Source organism: Microtus ochrogaster, chromosome 26, assembly GCF_000317375.1.
Source record: "Microtus ochrogaster isolate Prairie Vole_2 chromosome 26, MicOch1.0, whole genome shotgun sequence".
Lineage (NCBI taxonomy): Eukaryota > Metazoa > Chordata > Mammalia > Rodentia > Cricetidae > Microtus > Microtus ochrogaster.
Window position 1 is genome coordinate 12,478,417 of NC_022025.1, and position 26,505 is coordinate 12,504,921.

Sequence of the window (26,505 nt, forward strand, 5' to 3'; positions counted from 1 at the left end):
GTGATGATGGTAGTGGTGATGATAGTGATGATAGTGATGATAGTGATGATGATGATGGTGATGATGATGATGATGGTGATGATGATGATGGTGATGATGGTGATAGTGATGATAGTGATGATAGTGATGATGATGATGATGATGGTGATGATGATGATGATGGTGATGATAGTGATGATGGTGACAGTGATGATAGTGATGATGATGGTGATGGTGGTGATAGTGATGATAGTGATGATGATGCTGATGATGATGATGATGGTGATGATGATGATGGTGATGATGATGATGATGATGGTGATGATGGTGATGGTGATGATAGTGATGATAGTGATGATGATGATGATGATGATGATGATGATGATGATGGTGATGATGATGATGATGATGATGATGATGATGATGATGATGGTGGTGGTGGTGGTGATGATGGTGATGGTGATGATAGTGATGATGATGATGATGATGATGGTGATGATGATGATGATGATGATGGTGATGATGGTGATAGTGATGATATTGATGATGATGGTGATGGTGGTAATAGTGATGATGATGGTGATGTTGATGATGATGATGAATGTGATGATGATGGTGATAGTGATGATAGGGATGATAGTGATGATGATGATGATGATGATGGTGATGATGATGATGATGATGATGATGATGGTGATGATGATGGTGATGATGGTGACGATGATGGTGATAGTGATGATAGTGATGATGATGATGATGATGGTGATGATGATGATGATGGTGATGATGGTGATAGTGATGATAGTGATGATGATGGTGATAGTGGTGATAGTGATGATGATGATGATGAATGTGATGATGATGGTGATAGTGATGATAGTGATGATGATGATGATGATGAATGTGATGATGATGGTGATGATGGTGATGATGGTGATAGTGATGATAGTGATGATGATGGTGATGGTGGTGGTGATGGTGATGATGATGATGAATGTGATGATGATGATGGTAGGGATGATGGTGATGATGATAGAATTCTAGGAACAGCAGCAGTGCTTATAGTAACATTTACTATGTACTGAGTGTCAAGTATGTCAGACTCTATCTTTCTAGCCTTACACCATGCAGAATAACTAAGCTGAGGATCACCAAATAAAGCTAATATTCAAATATTTGTTTGACACCAAAGCCTATAATATTTTTTTTCCAAATGTGTTGACTTCAGCACTTGGATTTTATTTAATGCTAATATGACTGGGTTGCTAATTGCAAATCATTGCTCAGATATAGGAAACTATTACTTTAATTTATGTAACTCATCTCATCTTGCTTGGCCGTCTTCATTACTGTCGATGGGGTATGAGAAAAATCTAATGTGGATTTTAGGACGTGTCTGTCACTTTAAGAATAAAACAGATTAGTTGTATTCTTAGCTTGTCCTTAGTTCTGTTCCACTGGCTTTCCCCAGGGAGTCTTCCAGCTCCCTTTTCCTTGACTGTGTTGTCAAGTAGTAAGAACAGATAGCTCTGTGTCATAGAGATGGGTCTGTGTTCTGCTTGACCTCTATCTTTTGCCTTTGCTGGTAGACAGCAAGATGACTTACGCTCGATTCGTTGTGTGTGTAACCTTTAGCCTACTGTTGTAAGGACTCTATCCCTACTTCCTCTTTCCCAAGGCTTTGCACCTCCAAACTTTACTCCCAGCAAGGTACAAGGATGATGTACATTCCCTCCTCTTTCTCTGTCTTTACAGACCCTCAAAAGTTCAAAAAAAAATGAGCTTAGGTAGAAGAAATACTATACATAAAGTTTTACAAAGTAAACGATGGTGACATGATTTTATAAAATTGCAGATACAACTATCTATGTGCCTTATCTGTATCCAGATTGATCTCAAAGATGCAAACTCTAAGAGTTCATAGCCCAAGTCTTCCACCCAATGAGTTTAACAGTTTAACAGTTTAACTGGCAATGTCCCTTACATAAGTCAGTATTGTTTCAAACAGCCATAGCCGAACAAGCTTTCTCAATTCCATATACTAGACCACACGACCCAACCAAACCCTGTATGCTTGCTTTGACTATTACCACGTGGCACCATGACAGCTCAAAATAATTTATACACTTTCAGGTCGTCACTGCAGGAACAAATACAGCTCAATTTGAGCCTTCAGTATTTCCTGGAGTCTGCTGTATAGATTAGACAGGCCTCTGGGACAGCTGTGTTATAGAATTGGTTGGCAGCATACGAGCCAGGGAAGAAGGCGCATACACTGACTCTTGGCAGCTCTGTCAACGCAATGCTTCTCATGGAGTGAGGGGCTCACAGGAGTTTTTCCAGTTCTCATAGGCATCGAGGCACCTTGCAGGCACAGCAGACATTGTGTTTTCTATTCTGAGTTCCGTCGTATTTTGTGGATTTCCTTACTGTGGAGAACATTCAGAAATCTCACCTATGTCTTTCTGTGATCCCTTCTCCCCGCTAACTACAAAGCGAAGCTGTTAATGCTTAGGTCCCGAGAACACCAAATCGTCTTCTTTCCCCACGGCGCTCTATCATTGCTCACAACTGGGTTCCACAATTATATCAAAAATTTATTTCTTTAGGAAAATATCTTATTTCTCTGTCCCTAATATCTAACCTAGCCCTTCTGCTGAGAACGCCAGAGAAGAGGGACCGAGCTGCGTAGGCAGGGATTCTTATTGACCTCAGTGTACAGGACCTTTAGACTAGACACTCTGCCCTCTGCTTGTGATCAGTGTTTCGTCCTGGAAATGAGTGGCCCGCCTGTGTGGACATCAGGACACTCTGAGTTGTACTAAAGCTGCACAACAACAAAATACTGTATTTAAGTAAGTGCTCACACAACGACAGATGCCAATACTAAGTGTGTTAATAAGCCTTTTATTGCTCTTAATATAACTCATACAATGAGCGTCAACAATGACTGTACCGTAATGAAAATATATTTGTAACACTGACAGCATCCACATGCCCAAGTTGAAAGTGACTGACGTCCCTTAAAGCCAACATTCCCTATCTACTGCTCTGTTGAGATGGGCGCCTTCAGGATCCCAGTGTTTCCACGGAGACACAGCCAGAAAATGTTCTGATTAAAGACACTTGGACAACATCACATCCACATCTGGTCATCAAATTCACTTTTGAGTGCTGGGCTTGGGCACGGGTGGTGGTAAATTTTAACAGACAGCTGTACCCTGGGTTAATGATGAATCAGAAGCTTCACTGTTAACGGCGGCGGCACACAAGCAGTAAGCCTCCTGAGGGGTGTGCCTGTCCACCCCACAACTCTCATTACCTCTGACGCGGCGGTCCGTCAGTGGCAGGCGCTGCTGAAAATTATCCAGCCTCTCCACCTGTGCCAGGCATGTGACAGGCCTGTGAGGTGGCCAGGCTGTACGGCTGGTGGGTGTTTAAAGCGCTCCATAGAATCAGCAGTGCGGAAGCTTTTCTCTTCACCAGCCAAGCAATGTTGACAGCTAAAATTTCACTGTTTTTTTTTTTCCTTTTAAGGAAGTCTTTAAAAAAGAAAGAAAGAAAGAAAGAAAGAAACAGATAGGTGAAACTTGTTTATGTTAATAGAAATCTGTAGAAACAAGGAAGAAGATGACAGCTGACCAGCTTGCCCAACATACAAGGCTCCAGAGAATCCCTGAATGCCGTAGTGAATGACTGTTGTCACACGGTAGTGGCGTGTCACAGTGACTCAGAACCGTGGCCTAGAAGCGGTAGTTGTGGAGGCTGCTTCAGGCCACACCGTCATCTGTTCGGTGACCCTCATCTGCTCATGTTGGTTAGCAGCCAGCCCTAGGTTTGTGTCTAGTCTGACGCGTCTTTTTTTAAAATATGAAAGTGGTGTTTTAGTTCCATAGTTCTAGAGTCTGTATATTAAATAGAAAACGAAATAGGGCGATTTCCGAAGTTTAATACAAATCATCTAACAAGCACACAAAGGTTTATTTTACATTTTCTGCTTAAGTACCGTGCTACATTGAAGCTAAATTTTTTTGGTTGTCCCCTGGGAATTTTGAAAGAGCACTTTCTTGACAAAATATGTTAATTTTGGTTAAATTTAAAAAGGCTGCTCCAATAGAAAAGTGATAGCCATTGTGTAAATTTACTGTTAATACCCATTTGGCAAGCATATTACCGACTTGAGGCTTTGGGATTACTTAAATCAATTATAATGAATTAAGCCTCTGAAATACTAATGAAATTCCAAACGTTTTGAAATGTACCTGAGGGTTTAAATAAAGAACAATATACCTGCTCATTTGCTGGCATTGTATATCATAAACTGTAACATCTTTATAATTAGTGCAATTCTTTAATGGCTAGCTTTACCCGAAACCATGCAGTCTGTGAATGCTATAGCTGGTCACCGTACCCTAAGAGCAGCACACCGTACCTAGCTCAAAGTGGGCTATATGCAGACACTTCTTGTAGAATCGCAAACGGTTGATGTTGTAGAAGTTAAGAGAAGCATTATAGCTGCTGCGAGACTGGGATGCCTAGGCTAATGGAAGGCGCCAGAGGCGGTACGCATGAGCATGACGTCATGGCTCCGGGAAAGCCGCTCCCGGGGCTCTCCGCCACAGTGGTGACCACAGATTGCGATGGTGCACTGTTTAACTTCATGTGTGCAGTGTTTTGCCTACATTTACGTCTACACACCTTGCGTGCAGTGCCTGCAGAGGTCAGAAGAGAGCAGCGGGTTCCCCTTAGAACGGAAGTCACAGGGTTGCGAGCTGCATGCCAGTAAGGGAAATAGAACCCTGGTCATTTGGAAGAGCAGGCAGTGCTCTTAGCCTCTGAGCCATCTCTCCAGCACCATCTGCTGCCCCCACCTCCGAGTTAACGAAGGGATGTTGTGGCCGTGGAAAGTGATGAATGTCTGAGGAGCTGGGTTTATTTTCATTCAATATAACCATATATTTAATGTACAGTGTTCAGATCACCATATGACCCGCCATTCTTATGTATAATTTTTCTCAGTTTAAAATGACTACCATTTTCAAAATACACAAAAGACCTCACAGATGCTTACATTCTGAGAGATATATTAAATGACGTCATCAGTAATGAACAGCAAGTTTCACTTAGAGTACTATAGACTAGGACATTTTGAAGCATGAAGCCATAGGTTATATTTAATCAAGAGCCAGTCATTTGGGAGTCACAAAAACAAAGCAGTCATAACAGTCACCATCAAAGCACAGCAATGCGCAGCCGTGTTCCTCGGCTGTTTGCTCTAAACCTTAAGACCTTCTTTTAATAAAACAAAGTAAAGAAATAAGAAATATTTTTTTTCTTGAATAGATCATCATTTGGACTTGCTAGTTGGTGGACGAAATGTTTGAGCTTTCATTATCAATTTCTATAAGACAATTAAATAATATTTCAGCTAGAGCCACAATTCCAGTACTAGGAGTCGGGGTTCAAGCATTTCCTCACATGCTTGTGAGCTCCCCAGTTGGTGTTGCTTTATCCCCTGAACACTTACACTGACTCCCCAATAGAGGAAAATAAGATAGTCTAAACAGAAGGCTTTGGGTGTTCAGTCTTCCACGCTAGACCTAATGTCTCCTCCAGACTTTCCCTCTCAGGAGCCCCAGCCTGAGATTCACCCACTATTCCAATTCCATGTGTGAGCAAAGCCTTCTTGACATCAGCCAGGATGGCATCTCTGCTTCCTAAAGTGCCGCGTTGCTCTGACAAGCATCCTTCTGGGCTCTTGCCAGCCTGTTTCCTGCCCCCATCACTGCAGGTGTCTGGCAGCGACGCCTTTATGCCTTAGGCTCCGTGGACCACATTCTGGCATGTGTAGCAGTACGAGGGCTGTACTGCTGTGGTCTGGAATGAAACAGCACCTTCTCAGAATGAATGAGTTCTACCTCTGCAGCTCCACGATGCTGGCAAGGCACAGAACCCTCATAGGCTACCTCTTTATGACGGCTGCCGTTACAAGAACAGGCATTACCTGGGGCTGGAGCGGGACGGTCCCCAGGGACCTGCACTCTGACCGTTGCAAAATCAGACCCAGTCTCAGGTCTAAATGGAGACTAAAATTAGTGGGGTTTTTTTTTTTTTTTTGCGCTGAACTGCTTATGTTGGGCTAACATAACACAAACTAGAGTCGCTGGGTTCCTTTTCAGGAACCTCAACTGAGGAATAACCTCCATCAGATTGGCACTTGGATATGTCTGGGGGCAGTGTCACCTCTACACAGGTCCTGTGTTGTATAAAACCAGCTAAGCAAAGCCATTGAAAGCAAGACCGTAAGTAGCCTTTCTCCGCGGTCTCTGTTTCAGCCCCTGCCTCCAGGATCCTACCTTACTTTCCTTCCACCACGGGCTGTAACCTATAGGCTAAATGGACACACTCCTCTGCAAGGTGCCTTTTGGTGATGGTGTTTATCACAGCAGTGGAGAAGTGACAAGGATACCAAACATGTGCTCTTGGAGGGCTCTTTCTGCTCTTCTGTGGGGATCCTAAAGGGCACATCCAAAGGCAGCGCTAAAGACCTGAGAATTCATGTAAATTAATGCCACACTCCAGAAACCAGCACCCTCATAACCACTGTGCTTTGTAAACGCATCACAAACTGTATGGCATCTTAAATGATCCCTCCTGCTTTGAACCGTTCTGACTGATTTTAAAAACTCTTGCCATGTAGATTTCCGAACAATTAGATCGCAGTCTTAGACTCTGATTTATTCTACCCTTGACTTCATTTTTCTGCGTAGCTAGCAGTTTTATATGTCACTGTGGTCACTGACCTTTTTTAGTCAAAGGGTTTTTTTTTTCTTTCTTCCCAGCTTTTAAGCCTAGTTTTTGCATAAGAAAATGTGCACACTAATGTAGGGTAAAGAAACACGCTTTCTATTTCCACCACTGCTTACATTCATGCAGCTTCCTTTGCTTTCAGCTATTCTCCTTGTGGCTCTTCTTTCAAAACCGAGCACGACGCCTCCGTGCAGCGATATATCCAATAATAACTGGATGTCAAGTCACAGAGATTCCCCTCATAAATTTTACAGCGGCACAGAGCGGCGCTGCATGCACACAGCTTGTTTATTCAGTAGACATCCCTGGCTGGCTCTGGAGATGTGTCCACGGCTTGTTATAAAGCAACAGCACAAAGAATAACTTCTGCCTTTGTTTTTTTTTTTGTTTGTTTGTTTGTTTTTATTGCTGAAGAAGAAAGTTTAGCCAATTATCTTACAGGAGAGCTGTAGAGTCCGGCTGTCTGGTTACATCAGCCCTGCTCTCTTCCCATCCGTAGGGCCTGGGTAACATTGTGTGCAGCGGTGTGTGAGTGGCCAGGTTCCACACAGATTTTTTTATTTTTAAGAGTGTATTATTTTAAGTTTTTGGAGTCCAACAGAGACAGAGTCTTGTTTCTGTATGATATTAATTTGCACATATCTCATGATGAAGACACTGAACTTGTTTAACCATCATTCGTGTATACTTTAATAAACTGTCTGTTCCTGGCTATGATCATATATTTTAACCCCTGGTTCATCACTTTGTTCCTGAGGAAAGCTATAGAATTTGATAGGAGAGCAGAAAAGCCCTGCTTCAGAAGGGCTCCTGTCCACTTCACGGCAGGAAGAAATGCTGCATAGTAGAAGCAGAAGCCAACAAGAACCTACGCAGGCAGGCCTTGCTGGGTGTCTCATCTCTTAACATTGGCTAGTTCCCTGTGTCAATCACAGTTCTCCATGGCAGCCACACGCTGTAGTGCCGGTACAATGAGCCTTTAGGAGAACCCAAATGGACAGGGTTTGGGACTCGTCCCTGAATAGAAACACGTAGCCGTTCTTGTGGGATGCTGAAGGCCTGAGTCCCTTTCACCGCTATCACCCTCTGCATCTCTGCCTGTGTAGCTCCTGTAATATGCATATAGAATAGGTGCACAACTGAGCTAACCCTCACTATCCCTGTAATTCCTTTAATAATCAACCAGCAAATGTCTTCCCCTGGGTTCTTTGAGCCTCCTTAGCCAATTATCAAACACTGAGAGAGGTCTTGCGAACCCCAGATTATGTGTGTAGGTCAAAAGAAGAGGTAAAATAATGCAGGTCCTGTATCTGACCTCTGAGGAAGGAGGTGAGCTTCGTGGCTGAGCCCTCAAGTTCAGAGGTGAGACACTAACTTCTGGGGTATAGGACTGAATTAGAGGGTAGCCAACCAGTGCCGACGGCTGCAGAATTCTCTGCTTTCCCAGTGTGTGTGTATCAGGGTGGGGACACACACACACATCTCTGCCTTCCCAGTGTGTGTGTATCAGGGTGGGGACACACACACACACATCTCTGCCTTTTCAGTGTGCGTGTATCAGGGTGGGGACACACACACACATCACTGCCTTCCCAGTGTGTGTGTATCAGGGTGAGGACACACACACACACACACACATCTCTGCCTTCCCCGTGTGTGTGTATCATATGTGTGTGTGAGACCCATAAGCAGACCAGGATAAACTAAATTCGAGGTTTCCTTCCAGTTTAACATTTATTTCTCTGATTACCTTTTTTTTCCATTTATGTAGTCAAAATTTTCAAGTTTAAACTATAATAAGAAAGTCCTTTTCCATGGAATGGAATGGTTAGAAAGGAATTTGCCCCTCGTATTTAAAATTTGGTGTTTATTATGATAAATTGACTGAAAATTCCACCTGTTCAAGCTTTTGCTTTCTTTGGTACCAATTTTTGTAATTTTATAAGACTGTCCATTTCATTCATATTTTAAATTTTGTTAGCATGAATTCATTCAAATCATCCTTTGATTATTGCCTATGTTCTCATATTATTTGTGGTTGCTTGGCTCTTGTCACTTTTATCACACTGTATAGGGCACACACACTTCTTGGCGACTTCAGATAGTTTTCTTGTGTTGTTTTGCTGACACCTTTATTAGAATGACTTTTTCTATTTCCCACATTGTAAATTTTTTGAGTTTTCTCCTCCCTTTCTCGTGTGCATGTGAATATACATGTGTAACTTACAGGATCCCATTGCTATACATTTTATAGCTCTTAAAAATTTGACTGGCACCATATCTCTTTATCAAATAGAAGGTACAGTTAAATCAAATAGAACCGAAGTTTGAGGACTATATGTATACAATGTGATACAGTTTAATCAAATAGAACAGAAGTTTGAGGACTATGTGTATACAATGTGATACAGTGAAATCAAATAGAATCTAAACTTGAGGACTATATGTCTACAATGTGATACAGTTAAATCAAATAGAACCTAAACTTGAGGACTATATGTCTACAAGGTGATACAGTGAAATCAAATAGAACAGAAGTTTGAGGACTATGTGTATACAATGTGATACAGTGAAATCAAATAGAACCAAAGTTTGAGGACTATGTATACAATGTGATACAGTTTAATCAAGCCAATGAGCAAATGCATTGTTTCACATTTGTCCTGAGAACACACAACACCCCGAATGCTACACACAATTCAACAGGCAGGACAAACTTCACAAGGGCAATTCTGCAGGAGATGAATAGTTGATGATTTCTTTAAGATTTATTCATTTTTACTTTATGTGTATAAATGTTTTGCCTTTGTGTATGTGCGTGTGCACTGTATGCATACTGGTACCCACAAAGGCCACAAGAGGGCACCAGACCCTTTAACTGGAGTTAAGGATGGCAGTGAGCCATTTTATGGGTGCTGCAAATTGAACCCAGGCCCTTTGGAAGAGCCACAATGGCTTGTAACCACTGAGCCATATCTCCAGCTCCTGTGATATATATGTATAGCTTTTAAAATTAGAAATTAACTTTCATTATTCCCATTTTCCATATATGCTGTCAAATTTCCTCTAGCCACACATTTTATTGTAACTGTTTATGTTTACTGTTTCCACTCTCTTACTTACAGAAAATCTTCAGCTTCATCTTACCTTTCTTCTTTGTTGCAAGAGTTGTTTTTTCTTTAAGTTTTTAATTTCTATGGAAAAGTTTCTTTAGTTATGATTTTGATATAAATATCTGCTTCTTATGGTACTACAGAGAGTGTCGATTGCATTAAAGATACTTTGGAATATAATCTGAATATTTGAAGAACATCCTATGTATGCTTGAGGAGAATATCTATTTCATACTTTTGGAGACTAAAAACTGGATGGGTGGATGGAAAGGAGGGAGGAAGACACCCTGAACCCCCAAAATCTGCCCTACATCTTACAAAGATTAGTTGAGTTCTGCCTTATGTGTAATCTGTTGGCTGTATCTGTCTTTGAGTGAAAGGAAACGGCTTCTTACAGGTGTGTTTCTCATCACTCCTATGGCAGGTCCTGCTTTATGACTCCCTGGGCTGAGTCCTGAGTGTGCAGATAGGGAGAACTTGTTTTGACATGAAGGGGACCCTTTTGTTAGAAGACAGTGATCTCACATGTTCAGCATTTAGATCTCTTTCAATCTGCTCTGAACTTTTGGTTTTTGTTTGTCTGACACATCTTTGCCCAGCCTTTCATTTTTACCGTTTCTAAATCCCTTTCACTTTTATAGCATGGAGTCATGTTTTCTTTGTGGGTCGTTTAGAAAATCCTAACAAGAAGGGTAAATTGCACCTATTCCTGTTAGCTTCAAGTCTATCAGAGTTTAGATTATTGATCATATTATGTTAAACATTGCTCTATGCAACTTGTTCCATTTAATTTTTTTCCCTCCTCTTGGTATTCTTTTATAAGTCCTTATTCAATCAGTTATCAACCGTTTTGATTGCTGAGACTCACACGTGTTGCTGACGCAAGGGTCAGTGAAGCCATTGGCCAGTCAGCTTTTTCCTCGCTCCTCTTCCTTAATCATCTTAGCTATGTATGGTATATGTAAATGCTATGTGGTATATGTAAATATGATATGTGGTAAATGGTGTATGTCTAGGCATATACGTGTTTCTGTATTTGCTGTTGCAAGGTTAGATCTATAATTCAGTGCATTGGATGTTTGCCTTGAGACCTTTCTTCGGGTCATGTCCAGCTGAAGTATTCTTTCAATTGAGCAGGTGTCTGGGAAGTAATCTTGAAAACAATAAACTACAGAGCTGAAGGAGACGGGAGAGAGATGGATAAAGACAGGGATAACGAGGAGCGTTTTTGATTTCTGGGCTCCATTTTAAGCATTGCCTATCTTTTCTTCTTCTCATGGCCCCATTTCCCACACTGGACTGTCTTTGCTTGTCTTCTGTATTGATTTTTTACCAATTCTTTCCACCTTTTTATTTCTCTCACAGTTTGCATTCTCTTGACTTTTGCATGCTCTTTCTCAGTGGTCTTTGTCATACTTCAGTTGGATCTATTCTGTCTTAGGCACTTTGTAACTTACCATTTATTTCACAGAGCTTTCTTCAATGGTATTTTGGAGCTAAAAAGATATCTTGCTGATAAAGGCTAGCTTGCTGATAAAGGCTAGGTTTACAACCAAACATCAAAAATAACATTTTGACAAATTCTTCTTCTCTATCAATTGCTCCTCCATCTGTTTGTGCTCACAGTTTTTAAATATCTGGTTCGGCATCTTGTTTTGTATTCTTATGAGCTTGGTTCAAGATACCTTACCGTCTTATTACAATTCGTGCTTCTGTTTTTGCCTCCATGTGAGGGAGAGTGACCAGGTCTCTTTGTTCTATTCCTGTGACTCTCATTTCTGACCTTTTATAGAAACTTTATATGAATTCTATCTACTATTTTCTGGTTTTTTTCAAATGTCTTTTATTCCCAGAGCAGCCAACGGATTACACTTTTTCTCAGGAGTACCTTCTCCTTTCCCTTTAGAGGAGTGTAGTTTTCACAGTAGGTTCTCCTGGCCTAATCTTTTATTTCCGCTGACAGTTAACTGCAGTCACGTGGTCCTATCTCATCCTAAGTCTTCAAGGCCACCAACATCACCTCCCTCTGATGCTGTCTTCCAGTACTTATACCACTCATTCCCGGTGCTTCAAACCCCTTTCTTCCAGGATCCTGGAAGCTATGGTGTGACCTACCAAATGTATCAGTTATGTCTCCCCACGTGAGGATGGGAACTTTCCTCTTGGGACTGACGTTCGCTGTCTTTCCATTTGAGTCCACACCAAGTTCCTGCCTGACTCCTCTTTCTAGTACACTCTCTATGTGACCAAGAGACTTTAGTGGGCTGGGGCATTTCTGTTCCTACTTAAACATAACTTGTAACTCTTAACAGTTGTTTATTTCCCTTAATCCTGTTGCCATGTGGGCTATGAATAGCTGTGTTACTCTGTTTAGCTACTTATAGCTCAAATTAGATGTCAGGCTCCACAGTGAGAAGCCAAGAACATTTCAGAAAGCTGTCAGAAGTGAATTCCACTGACAAAGAGTAAGAAGGTTGAATTAATATAAATTTAAGGAAGATAAGAAGGAAATAGAATTGTGTGTTCTGAATCCTGAGCACATAGGTCCCTTTCTCTATAGCCACAAACACTCTACAATGCTTTAAGAACAAAAGACAAATCCACCTGATTTCCTCCCTCCTCAGCTTTCTAATGAAGCTTGCAAACTTAAGCCAAATATGGCCACATCTAAATCTTTACCAGGCAGAATCTCTATTGTGCCACACTTTCCTGCTGCCATTTATTGTCACCATCCCAGGGAGGTCCGTCAGACTTGTTAGCATCGCAGAATTGCACAGCTGTATTTGACAGCTTCTTTCTGCCAGGTAGAAAGGAGTAAGTACCCACAATATTACTGCACACTTAATTGCTCATACACTAATGCCTGCCAAGGAAATCACACATATTTCTTTTCAGATTTGGTAAAAATGTGCGAAGAAACTAATTTATAGTCAAGTATCACTGAATTGTAGGGTTAATTCCGGTAGACAAGTGCCCAAGGAACTCCATCGTCATGCCCATGACGGAGTGGACTGACAAAAGCAACAACAAACACCCCACAATCGGTGATGTAATCCTGTGGGGTCACCGTCACGCACACGTGGTCCATCCCTAAGCAAAGTATTATTTAGAACTTCCAGCATGAGGGTGTTGATTATCAACAAGGAACCTGTAGTTGGCTGTGGTCAATATTGTTGAAGTTCATTAGCATGCTGTAGTAATTAAATACTCATATTTCATCTATATGATAACATGAATTAAATATTCCCACTCTAAAGCATGGCCCAGGCAGCTCTTCTTTACCAGGTCTAAAATCGTCCATGTGCTACACCACAGTTCCTGAGGATGCCTCCCAGCCTGTGTTCCCATGGTAACGTCCATGATGCTGCTTCTCTGTACAGGGATATCAGAGTGCAAGGCAACAGAACACAACAGAAAGGGACCACGTTCTCTTATTGTGTTGTTAGGATTGTTTTAACGAAGCTGTTTGTTTTCCAGGTTGAATGGAATAGAGGTATAGAAGTTACTTTTTCTTGCAATTTCTATGTTGGGAAACCAGTCTAGGTTCGTTTATCACTAGTATATAAATTCTCGTACAAAAAGGAAAATGGATACTGGGGATTGGAACTCACATCATAACACTTCAGCCGCTGGTACTCTTACCCAGTTAGCTAGCCCACAGGACCCACCTCCCAAAGAACTTTCTCTAAAGATTCAGTTGGTGGCTACTGGGGAAGAGAAAGCCAGTTCTCTTCAGGGACGTGCCCTCTGGTAAGCGGCTCACAGGACAGTGGATGGCTCTATCCCCACGCACATATTGGCAGCACTAATTTGGCTCAGTGGGATGAAAACCATGAAACCGGAGTACACGTGTTTGGAAATGAAAAGGGGTTGGGATTGGGAGGAAGAGATCAGTGGTAGATTTGATGAAAATGTTTTTATGCATCTATAAATTTTCAAGCAATTAAATGATTCATTTTTAAATTTCACAGTGAGATTTCCCAAAACTTCTAGCTACTATTTCTGCATGAGTTTTCCAGGAGAGTGTCATTATATTTTCAAAATATATACTCAAAAACATAAAATATTGAAGGCCAGGTCTTTTAATAGATGCATGGCCTATATGTCATATTACTCAACCGAATAATCCCAATTTCTTCTTTCTTTCTATAATATTTGCTTCTAAAATTTAATCTAACAAGAACTTCAATTTGAAAAACAATATTTAAAAAAAAGAAACTAAGTCAATGAAAACAATATAGGTTGAAGGAGATGTTCCTTATTCTGATCCCTATTCTAGTATCCAATATCTCACTTCCAACCTGCTTGCCTTCTTGACTTTGGGGGAGAGGGTGGACATTAGGCTGCCCACCAGAGTGGACCTTCACATACCCTTCATGAATTATCATTGCCCAGCCATACCAATCTGCCTCAGAGGGAAGGCTCGGCTGTCAGTCTAGATTTTGTGTTCCTGCCCTTAAGCCTGAATCTTTTACAAGCAGCACAAGGTTGTTGTAATAATATTTTTCTACTAAAGAAGAGCATGGGGCAATAGAATTTTTAAAAGATGAAATGGCAAAATTAATTCACATTCTTCAAATTGCCTGTTGAAAAACACAGTATATAGAAAGAATATAAATTTAAACAACCTACCTACAGTCTCATTTTATTTAAACACTGGACATTTAAATGCTACGGCTGGACCCGTGAGCTCAGGGGTGGATGTCTCACCTAGCATGTGTGAGGCCCTGGATTTAACCTCGAGTACTGGAGAAAATCTGATATTCTCCATCTAAATATATCCTGCGATTTGAGCATCTGATGGCACATTGCTCATATAACCAGTAGTGAGAATAAATGAAATATCTTTTTCCAATGTTTCCCTTCGGTCATTACTACGAATTTCAAAAAAGATGAAAAGAAAACATTAGATATGTAAACAGAAAACGGAGGAGAGCTGGGTCAAGGGATAGGGTGACGAGGAAGGGGAATCAACAGTAGCAAATTTTTCTTAGAAATGGCAGAATGGTAACTAATGTTAGTTTTTAAAAATTAGATTGAAAATGGCGTATAGTTCCTCCCACTTTCCCTAATGCCATTTTTCCAAGCACAGTTACTGAAACCATAAAATAACAGGCAAACTATTTTTTTTTTTTTTTGGATTTTCGAGACAGGGTTTCTCTGTGGCTTTGGAGCCTGTCCTGGAACTAGCTCTGTAGACCAGGCTGGTCTCGAACTCACAGAGATCCGCCTGCCTCTGCCTCCCAAGTGCTGGGATTAAAGGCGTGCGCCACCACCGCCCGGCTCAGGCAAACTATTAAACTAATATAAAAGCTTCATTTGAATCTTGTCAGTTGTCCTTCTTCTTGTCCAAGATCCAACCCATATTACAAAATTTTTTTTTATTAATCATGTCCTTGAGATCTTCCACTCTGCCTTCCTTTAGATCATCCATACACTTTCAAACAACACTGGCCTGTGGCTTTGTGTAATACCCCTCTATTTGCTATTGCAGGTTTTTTTTTCTTATGATCCAAATGAAGTTGTTCAATTTAGGAAAAAAATTACAGAGGTCATATTGTATCCTCCTTGGTTTATGGTATCAAAAGACTGACTGAAGAGTCAGCCAAATAATTTGAGTCTGCTTTGAAAAAAATCAACCAGATGAATAACTTCTTTAGGAATATGGAATACAGGTTGAGAAATAGGCCAAATAGCAATAGCCATACCAAAGTCACCAAACTCAGACACAACTCAAGATGACCAAGCAGAGATGGCCAGCCAGACATGAGAAGAAGGGATTATTGCATGATTATACGCAGATTGCATGAAGTTGAACCACAGTTCAAAAGAACAATGGTGCAAGACAGACAAAGAGCATCTTTCCTAAGAAACCCTAAAGTATGTTCCACACAGCTCTCCTATACGCATCTCGTTCCCATAAGGTAGACCTAAATATTGCTTATGTAATCCAAAAGCTGTTTATTTTGTTTTTGGTGGTTTGTTTTGGTTTTTTTGCTCTAGCATAGATGTGTCTATTCTCTGTAATTAAAATGGACCTAAAACATTTTTTAAAAAATGGGAGCCGGGCGGTGGTGGCACACGCCTTTAATCCCAGCACTTGGGAGGCAGAGGCAGGCAGATCTCTGTGAGTTCGAGACCAGCCTGGTCTACAGAGCTAGTTCCAGGACAGGCTCCAAAGCCACAGAGAAACTCTGTCTCGAAAAACCAAAAAAAAAAAAAAAAAATGGGACAGAGCAGTTTGGTTTGAGAGCGAGAAGAGGGAGGGAGGGAGAGAGGAAACGTGAAGTGAATGTGTAGGGAGGTGGGGGAAATCTGCAAGGAGTTGGGGGAGGGAAATTATCATCAAAATATATCATATAAAAAATTAAGTAAAATATAAATTAACGAAATGTCTGTTGGTGATATGGGGAAAAGTCTCCAAATGTAATAAAATGAATTTTAAGTTAGAGAAAAAATAAAGAGAAGTAGTGACTGGCAGCATTCATACAGGAAGGAGATGCACATTTAATATTCCAATGCCCTTCCCCACGCAGGAATGGATGCCCATCTGATCTTCCCATTCTGTTCCCCACGCAGGAATGGATGCCCATGTGATCTTCAGATTCTGTTCCCCACGCAGGAATGGATGCCCATGTGATCTTCCGATTCTGTTCCCACTATAAAAAGTTGACGACTAACCACAGATGAACTTAGACATACATACAAATTTTGCAGGGTTGAAACATCTAATCACCAAGTTTGCATCACAATTTCGTGGCCTGAAGAAAATCTCAATTAAAACAGTTCTTAATTCTGCATTAACCTTGCTGACCGCAAATGTTTATTCTTCCGCTTTGTGGAGTCTGTGCTCTTTTGTCAATGTGACCTTAATCATCTCAGAGCTGTCAGGTGCTGCTGAATAGTGTTCTAAATGGTTCAGGGCCCAGGAGCCCCGGAGTGCTTGCTTTCCTGGCTGGGTAAATAGTGCGATATTAGAAATTCCTTCTCTGATTTGTTAGCTTAATTTAGGAGGACATAATTAGTTTCTGAGCCTATTCAACTTTAAATAACTTGGTTTTTTTTTTTAACAATGAAGAGTAATTCTTAACTTTCCACCATCTAGATGTGTGCTCTTTAGCCGTAATCTAAATTTTGCTTCTTTTTACATGTGGATGTTGTGATTGTTCATTAACGTCCTAGCTCAGATCATTCTCGCTCTTTCAAAAACAAAAGCTCTGTCAATGACAACCACGGTGCCTTTCGAAAACTTAAGATTTCTGATGTGCTGGTCCAGAGTGGAGCGACCATAGTTGGTAATCCTTTTTTTTTTAGAGCTGGAAGGTTTTGAACATTTCACCACAATAAATGGCAAATATTTGGAGATGTAGATATGCTTAGTCTGAAATATTGTACAAAATGTACAGATATTAAAATATCACAACACTCTGGCTTGTTCCATGTCATATATATACATACATACATACACACACACACACACACACACACACACATATACACACAAACGCATTCATACATTTGTATACACATACGCTTATCTTTTTTCTTTAAAGAGCAGCATAGGCTATATTTATTCATTTATTTATTTTGGTTTTTCGAGACAGGGTTTCCCTGTGTAGCTTTGGAGCCTTTCCTGGACCTCACTCTGTAAACCAGGCTGGCCTCGAACTCACAGAGATCCACCTGCTTCGGCCTCCCAAGGGCTGAGATTAAAGGCGTGCGCCACCACCGGCCGGCTCTACGCTTATCTTTTTAAACATTGGTCTGTCTACTACCTTCACAAGTGAAGCAATGAATATGTTTGTTATTGTTATGTATTTGCTGTTATATGTCTGTCAACTCTGCGAGTATTTAAAATGAAGCCATGGGTGGTTTTTAGTAATAGGGAATTGGCTATACTGTAATATTAATCATCCCAAAGTATGAACCCAAATCAGTAATAAATAATTTTAATGTATATATGTTTATAACAAAATTTTATTTTATCATGAATTCTTAAATAATTTTCTTGGAAATATGAAGCAAGCAAACAAATCAGCATCTCGGGAAGAGCAAAACGGATTCTTCCCAATTTCTGAGAAATCAAGGTGGCGAGTGAAACCGTGTATAGCAAGTTGTCCCCAAGCCCTTTTCCATTGTAAATCTGACAGAGATAACCAACGGCTTTGACCTCCGGCTCCAGTTAGAACGAGTGGCTCACCTGCAAAAGAGCCAGAGAGAAGAAATAAGAGAAAGGGATGGTCTATGAGATGAAAGGTTGCTTAGAAGTTTCATTATGAACTGCTTCTCCATGCTCTTATATACCTGTCAAGGTATTAGACACGTTAGAAATGTGGATTCATGCACTGAGCCTCATAAGTGGCAAATGCCCACGATACCATTCTTCTGCTTTAGTTGCTTCTAAAAGACACTGGGTAAGTATCATCAAGGGAAGAATTTTTAATAGGCAGAGTCTCCATTAGCTTTGGGTACCTGATGAAAACCTCTGCACCGTGAATCCTCTATCTTCCCTCCCGTGAGGATCACATTGGGCTGTAAACTCCTCACGCACTGACCTGAAACTCTACTTGAAATGTCATAAAACGGAAGAAAGTAACTGCATCCGGTCAGCCTTCTAAACCCACACAAAGTTTGAATTCCTAAATCTATAGATCTTTAAAAGTTGGGAGTGAGAAAACATGAATCTGTAATTAATTTAATGGCACAATCATCATTCATATGTTCCCATTGAGACTATGGATTTGCACTCCTGTAAATGGGAAGATGGCAAGCTAGCAACATCCAGTTGGCTTTGGATAACGAGCTTGCGCACCCGTCCCTGGGGAGGGCCATTTCTCCTGCTTTCGGGTTTCCTTGTGTTCCTGTAGCTTGTCGTCTACGGCTGGTGACCACGAGAGTCCCCCTCCCATGCTGGCATGTCTTTTGGTGTCATTCTTGTCCACATCTTGTTGAGGCAGTCATGTGATTGTGACTTCATGAGTGTGGATGCCCCGATACTTCTAGGAGACGCAGTGTTACAGAGCAGACTTTTTACTCCTCTGTCTCTTGCGATTTTTCTGCCCCGTTTTCCACAATATTCTCTGAGCCTCGGGAAGAGGAGGTGCACAGGTAACATTAAATGGACTAAGCATTTGTTATCTATGTAACAGCAGTGTGAAAACAGGGGCCAGGGGCAAGGACTGGGAGAGAGAAGGTGAGTGTATCTGAGAAGGATGGGAGGGGAGAGGGGATGACAGAAATGACAAAATTATATTTTAATTCCAAAAAATAAAATAAACACAAAAGATCACAAATCCTCTAACCCAACATTCTACCTCCGAGAATTTATCATTGCTAATATATTCCATAGAAAAGCAATAAAGGGTTTAGTTGGTAGTGTGTCATGCCCAGATGGTGCCTATTATAGGAAGTTCACCACGATCAATAGTAGATGGTTGCAAACTGCTATTCTGTGATATTTAAATCCTGCAATAATGTTCATACCATTGATACTTTGTCAAATAATATATCAAGCTATATAATAATAAGTGCTTTAATTAAAAATTAGCCCATAAGCATAGAGCAATTTGAAATATGCTCAACAAAATACAAAATATTCACAGTGGTTATTCCTGTGTGGCATGATTACCCATAATTCTATTTTTTTCCAGTAACTTTGCTTGGTTCATCACAATATATATTACTACAATAACACTGTTCAATGTCTCTCAATGTACTACATAGTCATGCAAATGCATAAATTGGCTCTCAAATTACATATATAGAATTGGTGTTTAGCAAGGAAAATAAATGTTCTTTGTCAGACTTTCTTGCGAAGCCTCGGGGAATGTGGCTAGCAGAGTTAGACAGTAAAGTCTTTGTGTTAAACAGCATGTTTTTGACAGTAACAAGAATTATAAAGCTATTGATATTCTCAATGTGCGTGTACTAAACTTAAGCTTAGAGAATTAGAAATATTCTCAAGAAAACTACATTGGAAATTTTAGACTATTTTTTTTAAAAAGTAAATAAATTTAAAAAAATGTATCCAGTAAAAATCCTGGCAGTATCCAAATCCTGACCGCTGTGGTAGGAATGGCACTTCCCGCTACTACCTCAGTGGAGAAATTCCGACCCGCCTGGCGGGAGTGGCGCGGCCCAGCCCGCTGCTACCCCAATCAGTTGCGAATGTGCAACATCTTCGTTTCATTCACCACAATTTGCTATCCTCAGGAATGTATTCTGAAAATATGGTATTTATTCCAAAATGCGCCTTTCACAACACAAACAAACAAGAGAGCGGCATCCCCTCTGAAGAAAGCGGGTTAGCCTACTGTAGGGAACGGGACCGTGGGAACACGATGAGGCGCCTGCCTCATCCTAGGCAGAAGCACACAGCCCACCCCAGCGGGAAATCTGTAGGGAAGGGCGATTTGGGTTTAACTGCCAGTTTTCCAGTCAGTGCTATTTACAGCTCCCTCAGTGTGTCTGAAATCTGGGCCACTCCTATCGGTTTCATTCATTTTATTCTGCTCGGAAGACCATTTTTAAAAATCTATGAACAATTAAATTATATTACTTTTTATTAGGAAAGTGTGATATCTATTCTTTACTTACTGAAAGAAATAACTTTTTATTTTTCAGAGCTTCCGTATGGCTGGGAAAAAATCGATGATCCCATATATGGAACTTACTATGTTGAGTAAGTCTCTAAGCGTGATGTTAACTTGTACTAACGTGTCGTGAGATTGTGTCAGCGTTTCATTTGTTGAGCGTGCGTGGCTAACAGTCCCTTCCGTTCCCTTTTCATCCGAACTGCCTGCAAAGACTCTGGGGGCATGGCTAGCGACTTCCTGATTCTGCAGCTGGCTGCTGGGCCGTTCCTCTTCCTTGACTCCTGGTTCTGAAACGTCAATTCCGGAAGTGTGTTCCACACTGTCCCACACTGTCCTCTGAAAGGGTGATGGTTAAAGACACTTAAGTGAATGCCTTTCATTTGGAAATCAGAATGTTGGGAGCTGCCTGCTTGTGCAAAGAGATTTCAGATTCAGCTAACTGAATCCGGCCTGCCTTCCCATTGAAGGAAAAGGAAAAGTCTGGGTGCTTTCTCGTTAGAACCCCACAGTATATCTGCAGTGTTCTTCCAGTGCACTGGACTTTTATGCTTCATATTGGTTGTTGCATCTTGCTCTAGTCACAGCATGGACTATCTCCATCTACAAATTGTGTAACTCAGACTAGAGACTCTACCAATGATTAACTTATTACACACATATCGTTTAAGAAAATAAAATTATATTCATAATCCTCTAACATTATTGTGTAATTTACTTTTGATTACATTCTCATGGCTAACTCTTATTCATCATATGGTATTTGTAATGTTACTGCCAATTCTATATGCAATACTATCTTAGAAATCCAGTGTTTGCAAAGCCAATGACTTCCGTAGTGTTTATCAAGACTGAATTCTTTTTCCTCTCATCATAAGCCACGTACAGTAATAATGAGGATGCCAAGGGTCGTATATTAATGGCTTCTTACTAAACTGCTCTGTGGTAGCATCCAAGCAGTTACTGGCTTTGGTTAGGTGTCAAGCCCTTCTTGGTGCTGCAGATATTCTGATGAGGGAGCCCTGTGAACCCCACTGCCCTGAGCTCATCCTGCATGAGCACTTGTCTCAATGACTTTGACCCCGCCCCTGCTCCTCTGGAGAAGCCCCAAGTTCGGCCCCACAGCCCATCATTACATACTCCTGGCTGCGGTGAATTCAGCTCATTTATTATAAACACTCTTCTAAGATAGTGTTTACCCTCTAGTGTGTGGGCTCTCAACCCATATGAAAGGTAAGGTAAATGCATAGCTATGTCTGATGGCAAAGAAGAGAGACAGGCTGGAAGAGAGGGGGGAAAATCATTTGTAAATACTTGCATGAACTCTGAGTCCTATTAAAATCAAGGAAAATACTTGTTTTGATAGTAATAAAATTTTATTCCTAATAAATTTGACAGTATACTGAGTAGACTAAGTCCTAGCTTGAATGCTTGATTGTGTTTGTTTGCCACACTCAGGATCAAATCTATGGATTTTCATATTCAGGAAAGTGCTCTACCACTGGTCTCTGTACTTACCCCTCCTAAATTGTCTTTTTTTTATTAAAAAATTCCACCTCCTCCCATCCTCCCATTTTCCTCCCAGTGCCTGCCCTCCCCCTCCCCCATCCTCTCCAGTCCTAAGAGAAGTCAGGGTGCCCTGCCCTGTGTGAAGTCCAAGGCCCTCCCCTCCTCCATCCATGTCTAGGAAGGTGTGCCTCCAAACAGACTAGGCTCCCAAAAAGCCAGTACATGCAGTAGGATCAAAGCAATCTATAGATTCAACGCAATCCCCATCAAAATTCTTCACAGACCTTGAGAGAACAATAACCAAACTTATATGGAAAAACTAAATTGCCTTAATTCACTAATCGGGCCCCAGCATGCCTCAGCATGTAGCATCTGAAGTCACACGTGTTTCCATAGAATGACACAGGACTGAGATGTGTGACATGCCATCTCCGTGTAATACATTGACCCGTGACATCAATGAACAACAATCCTCTCCTTAGTCCCAGTGTTGGCAAACTTCATAACGATCCAGGTAACGAATATTCGGGGATTCACAGTTTCTTCTTTTCTAGTGGTGTCATTTTCGTGTGTAAGGGGCTCTGCCACAATGTGTTATCTACAAAGAGGCAAGAGCACAGGCCAGGTCCAATGTGCAAGTCCTAATCTGCTGATCCCTGCCTCCTTCTTTTTTTTTTTTTAAATTGAAAAAAATTTCCACCTCCTCCCCGCCTCCCATTTCCCTCCCTCTCCCCCCACTCCTCTCCCCCTCCCCCATCCCTGCCTTCTTCTATCTCTTCATATTGTTTCTTCACATCCAACTTTATGAGCTTTAAAACTAATCTCCAGTGTGCAGACAGCATTTAACTTAAGCCCCTCTCCTTGCCCTGATCATTTATCAGGACTATGATAAACACCCACACATCAGAAAGCTGTTTCTACCTACCTGATCCTCATGGGAAGGCTGCAGAGGGTAGACTAGGAGTCAGCATTGCTGACCCTCTTGGGAAGGTCACAGAGGGTAGACTAGGAAGCCATTGCTGATCCTCTTGGGAAGGTCAGAGGGCAGACGACTCTCACACTCAGCCATTGACTTGCATAGGTCTACAACCCTAAAAAGAAACTCCGTTAAGTTTTTACTCCGAATTGCTTCTTATTGGTTTTTAATTAAGTTATGCTCCTCTATTTCTCTACTTCATTTTCCATTTATCACAGCCATGGTTAAAAACCTATCCAGAGTTCAATCATGTTAGTCCACTGTCAGAAAAAATGAGTCTGGTAACTCTAGGTTTCAAGTGATTTCAGGTCAGCCAGAGTCAAAGTAGCTAAACTTCCCTCGGGTAGATCGAGCTGTGCTATTTTCCATATCCTTGTTATTACCTGACTCAAGAGAGTGTACCAACACTAGTCACTAGGTATGTCTGGCCAGGCAGAAAACTGAGACAAAGTAGCTAGTCTAAATACGCAGGTAACATTAAGTAGAAAATAATCAAATATTTTCTTAAAAATTAATCAACATATTTTAATGTCTCAGGTTGCTGTATATATGTACATCTTATCGTATGATATATATATATGAAAGAGAAAGTTGTGTGTGCGTGCTGCCTAAAGAAATGTCTTTCATCAAAACAGAGAATTTGTCATGTATTTTTATTAGAGTATATCTATTTACATGATTTTTTTTCAACTGTGTATCATCTCCAGTACGCTGCCATTGGCACAGGTGCATTTTGGCTCTGAAAGCAGTCCTGCTCATGAAACTTATCAGACAGAAATACAAACAGAGGCCAGGTGGCACTTTTGGTGCATGGTCTGAGATTGCTGTGGGGTGGGGAGGAACGTCACTTACTTTCTTGTGGTATTTTATGCAGAAAAGTAATCCATTTCTAGTCTAAGTTAACTTATCAGCTTTTCTAGTACAGATATAAATAATAAAATAACAATTTTGAGGTTTCACCCTGTGCTAGAGGGCTTGCCAAGCATGTTCAAGGATCTAGGCCTAGTCTACACCATCACCACACACACTCCTTACATTAATATGCCATTCATAATTACAGAGATAACATTAATGTAAGCATTTTTACAATTGTGGATTTAATTAATTTTTAAAAGCAGGGTTATCAAATGGTCAGCCCTGAAAACATACATACAAGGAATAGTATACAGACAGAGCTGGTTATATTTAGGAGTGTACATATAAGCTTGTAATAGCAATAAGTGATATAAGGGGTCACGAATTTGAAGAGAGTGGCAAGGGAAATAGAAGGGAGTTTGGGGGAAGGAAAGGAAAGAGAGAAATGTTATAATTAAATTATATTCTCAAAAATAAAACTAATAAAGACAAAGTTACCCTTATAAATCTTTGTAAATTTATGTCTAAGAAAATATTGGCTCACTAATGCTGCTAAAGGCACTGGTGGCAGTGGGGAGTGATTTTATTGTAGCGTTCCCACTTTTTATGACCAATCATACATCCATGTATGTAGTTATAAGTAATGAAGAGCATCTGCCCTGTCCAGTTGTTTAAGTTAAAAATGCAACCTACACCCCTAGACACTAGAGGGATGGACACCAGAGCAGTCAGTGACTCTTCGTCCAGGCCAGCAACAGCTCAGGGTAGAAGCTACACAGTGGATTCTGCCCTCGCCAGGAATGGCAAGTTGAGACCAGTGCTGGGCACTTAACCCAGCTGTACTTACACACCTGTTCCTGCCAAACAACGTGGTCAGGCAGAAAGGAATTCCAGCAATCAATAGCAAAGTATGTTTGCACAGCAAGGATGCTGCAAAGCCTAGACTACACAGGTTTTAACCTCTACTTACCCCGTATGGTCTAATTTTGTCCTGAGTAAATTGATTTTTAAATATTATGGGTATACTGTATCCAAGAGCCAGGAGGAAGAAGTCCTCCTCCTCATTATCATCCCCTACATACACACAGAATAATTACTATCTGTTCAATATACAGTGTGTGCCATGAACTGGCTTCCTCTATCACACTTACCACCCTCTGCGGTGATGACAAAGCAAATGGCCTCCAGTTCACAGCTGAGGAAACCCTTTTGAAAGAAGCTGACTCCCTAGAAAACACACACCATTGACCCTGGGGCTAAAATGTGGGCAGAGGTGGTTCGGCTGAAGGGCCCAGACTCCAGATTCTTGTGAATCATGCCTCTCATAAATTTTGCACATACAACCCATAATATTCCATACAAGCCTTTGAGTCTCAACCCTAGGAAGATGGGACTCCTACAAGAACGTGATGACTCCCCTCTAGATCTAGAACAATTCCACAGCAAGATGCTGGAGGCTAGAAGGCCATGCTCCCTACCCAGCTAGTGAAATGAGCATTGTGAGCCACCAGGTCCATGCCCGATACTGTGAAAAGGGTTCCCAAGCAGTTTAGAAACTGGAAACGAGACCCGAACCAGAAGAAAAAGCCCCTGGCATGGTGGGGCCAGGTCAGGGAGTGTGAGACACTTGTTCACAGCACACAGAACTGTGTGGTACAGCGGGCCCTATCAGCATCACATCTCATGTCATCTGCAAGTCAGACAGTAGACTGAGCTCTATTCTAAATGCCAGCCAAAAGAAGTAAAGCCAAGTTTTCCTGATGGACACCAAATCCATGCTAATGCCACACTTAGTGATGTATTAGAAAGTCCTGAAGCTGCTAACCAGAAATGTAACTGTCACCGTTCATAAAGGAAGGGAAAAATTAATGCAAAAAGTGCAAACCGTGACGCTGAACAGCTGTGACTTTTGTACAAATGTGGATTTCTTGCCTCTTTTGTGAAACCATGTCTGCTGGGTACATTCTGGTTTTAATGGTAGTTACACAATTTACTTAAGCAGCTAATCCAGAAGACACAGTTTCTTGGGATGGCTTTCCTGCAGGCTGCCTCTCCTGGCACAGAGAAAGAAGTCAGCCATAGAACGACATTTAAAATCATCGCGGGCTCTGACAGATGTGATTTTCAAGCAAAGGTCTGAAAAGCTTCTCACATGATGTCACACACACACACACACACACACACACACACACATCTGCTGCTCTAAGACATGGTTCACATGCAGTTGCCGAAAGGGCTGCCCAATATTGTCAGGGAGAGCCGAGTGTTAGGGGGAAGTGCACCCACTTTCTGATGAGCGTTTGTCATGATGTAGGGACGTGGAAAGTGGCTTGAGAAGATTTTATCCCATCATATGAACGTTGCTCTCCTGAGTCATTTTCTAGATTTTCCAAGGGGGAAAAAGTCTCCTAGCTTAAAGCTTCTCTTTAAAGTACACATGTAAAACACGCACAGTTAGAAATAAGCAAAGAATGTGCTTAAAAATCTCGCTCTCTAATTGTCTGGATGCTGGACAGTGCTGTTTCAGTTTCTAATTGGATGCTGGACAGTGCTGTTTCAGTTTCTAATTGTCTAGATGCTGGACAGTGCTGCTTCAGATTCTAATTGTCTGGATGCTGGACGTTACTGTTTCAGGTTCTAATTGTCTGGATGCTGGACAGTGCTGTTTCAG

General features: G+C 41.2%; 1 protein-coding gene across 4 annotated transcripts in view; it reads left to right on the top strand.

Moving 5' to 3' along the window:
* Positions 1-26,505, top strand: part of Magi2 (membrane associated guanylate kinase, WW and PDZ domain containing 2) — a 1,267,351-nt gene that overhangs the window by 944,683 nt on the left and 296,163 nt on the right. For all 4 annotated transcript variants that reach the window (XM_026784667.1, XM_026784668.1, XM_026784669.1 and 1 more), the window contains exon 7: positions 20,526-20,583. In XM_026784667.1, the coding sequence (XP_026640468.1) occupies positions 20,526-20,583 (58 nt within the window). The remainder of the gene's footprint in view (positions 1-20,525; positions 20,584-26,505) is intronic.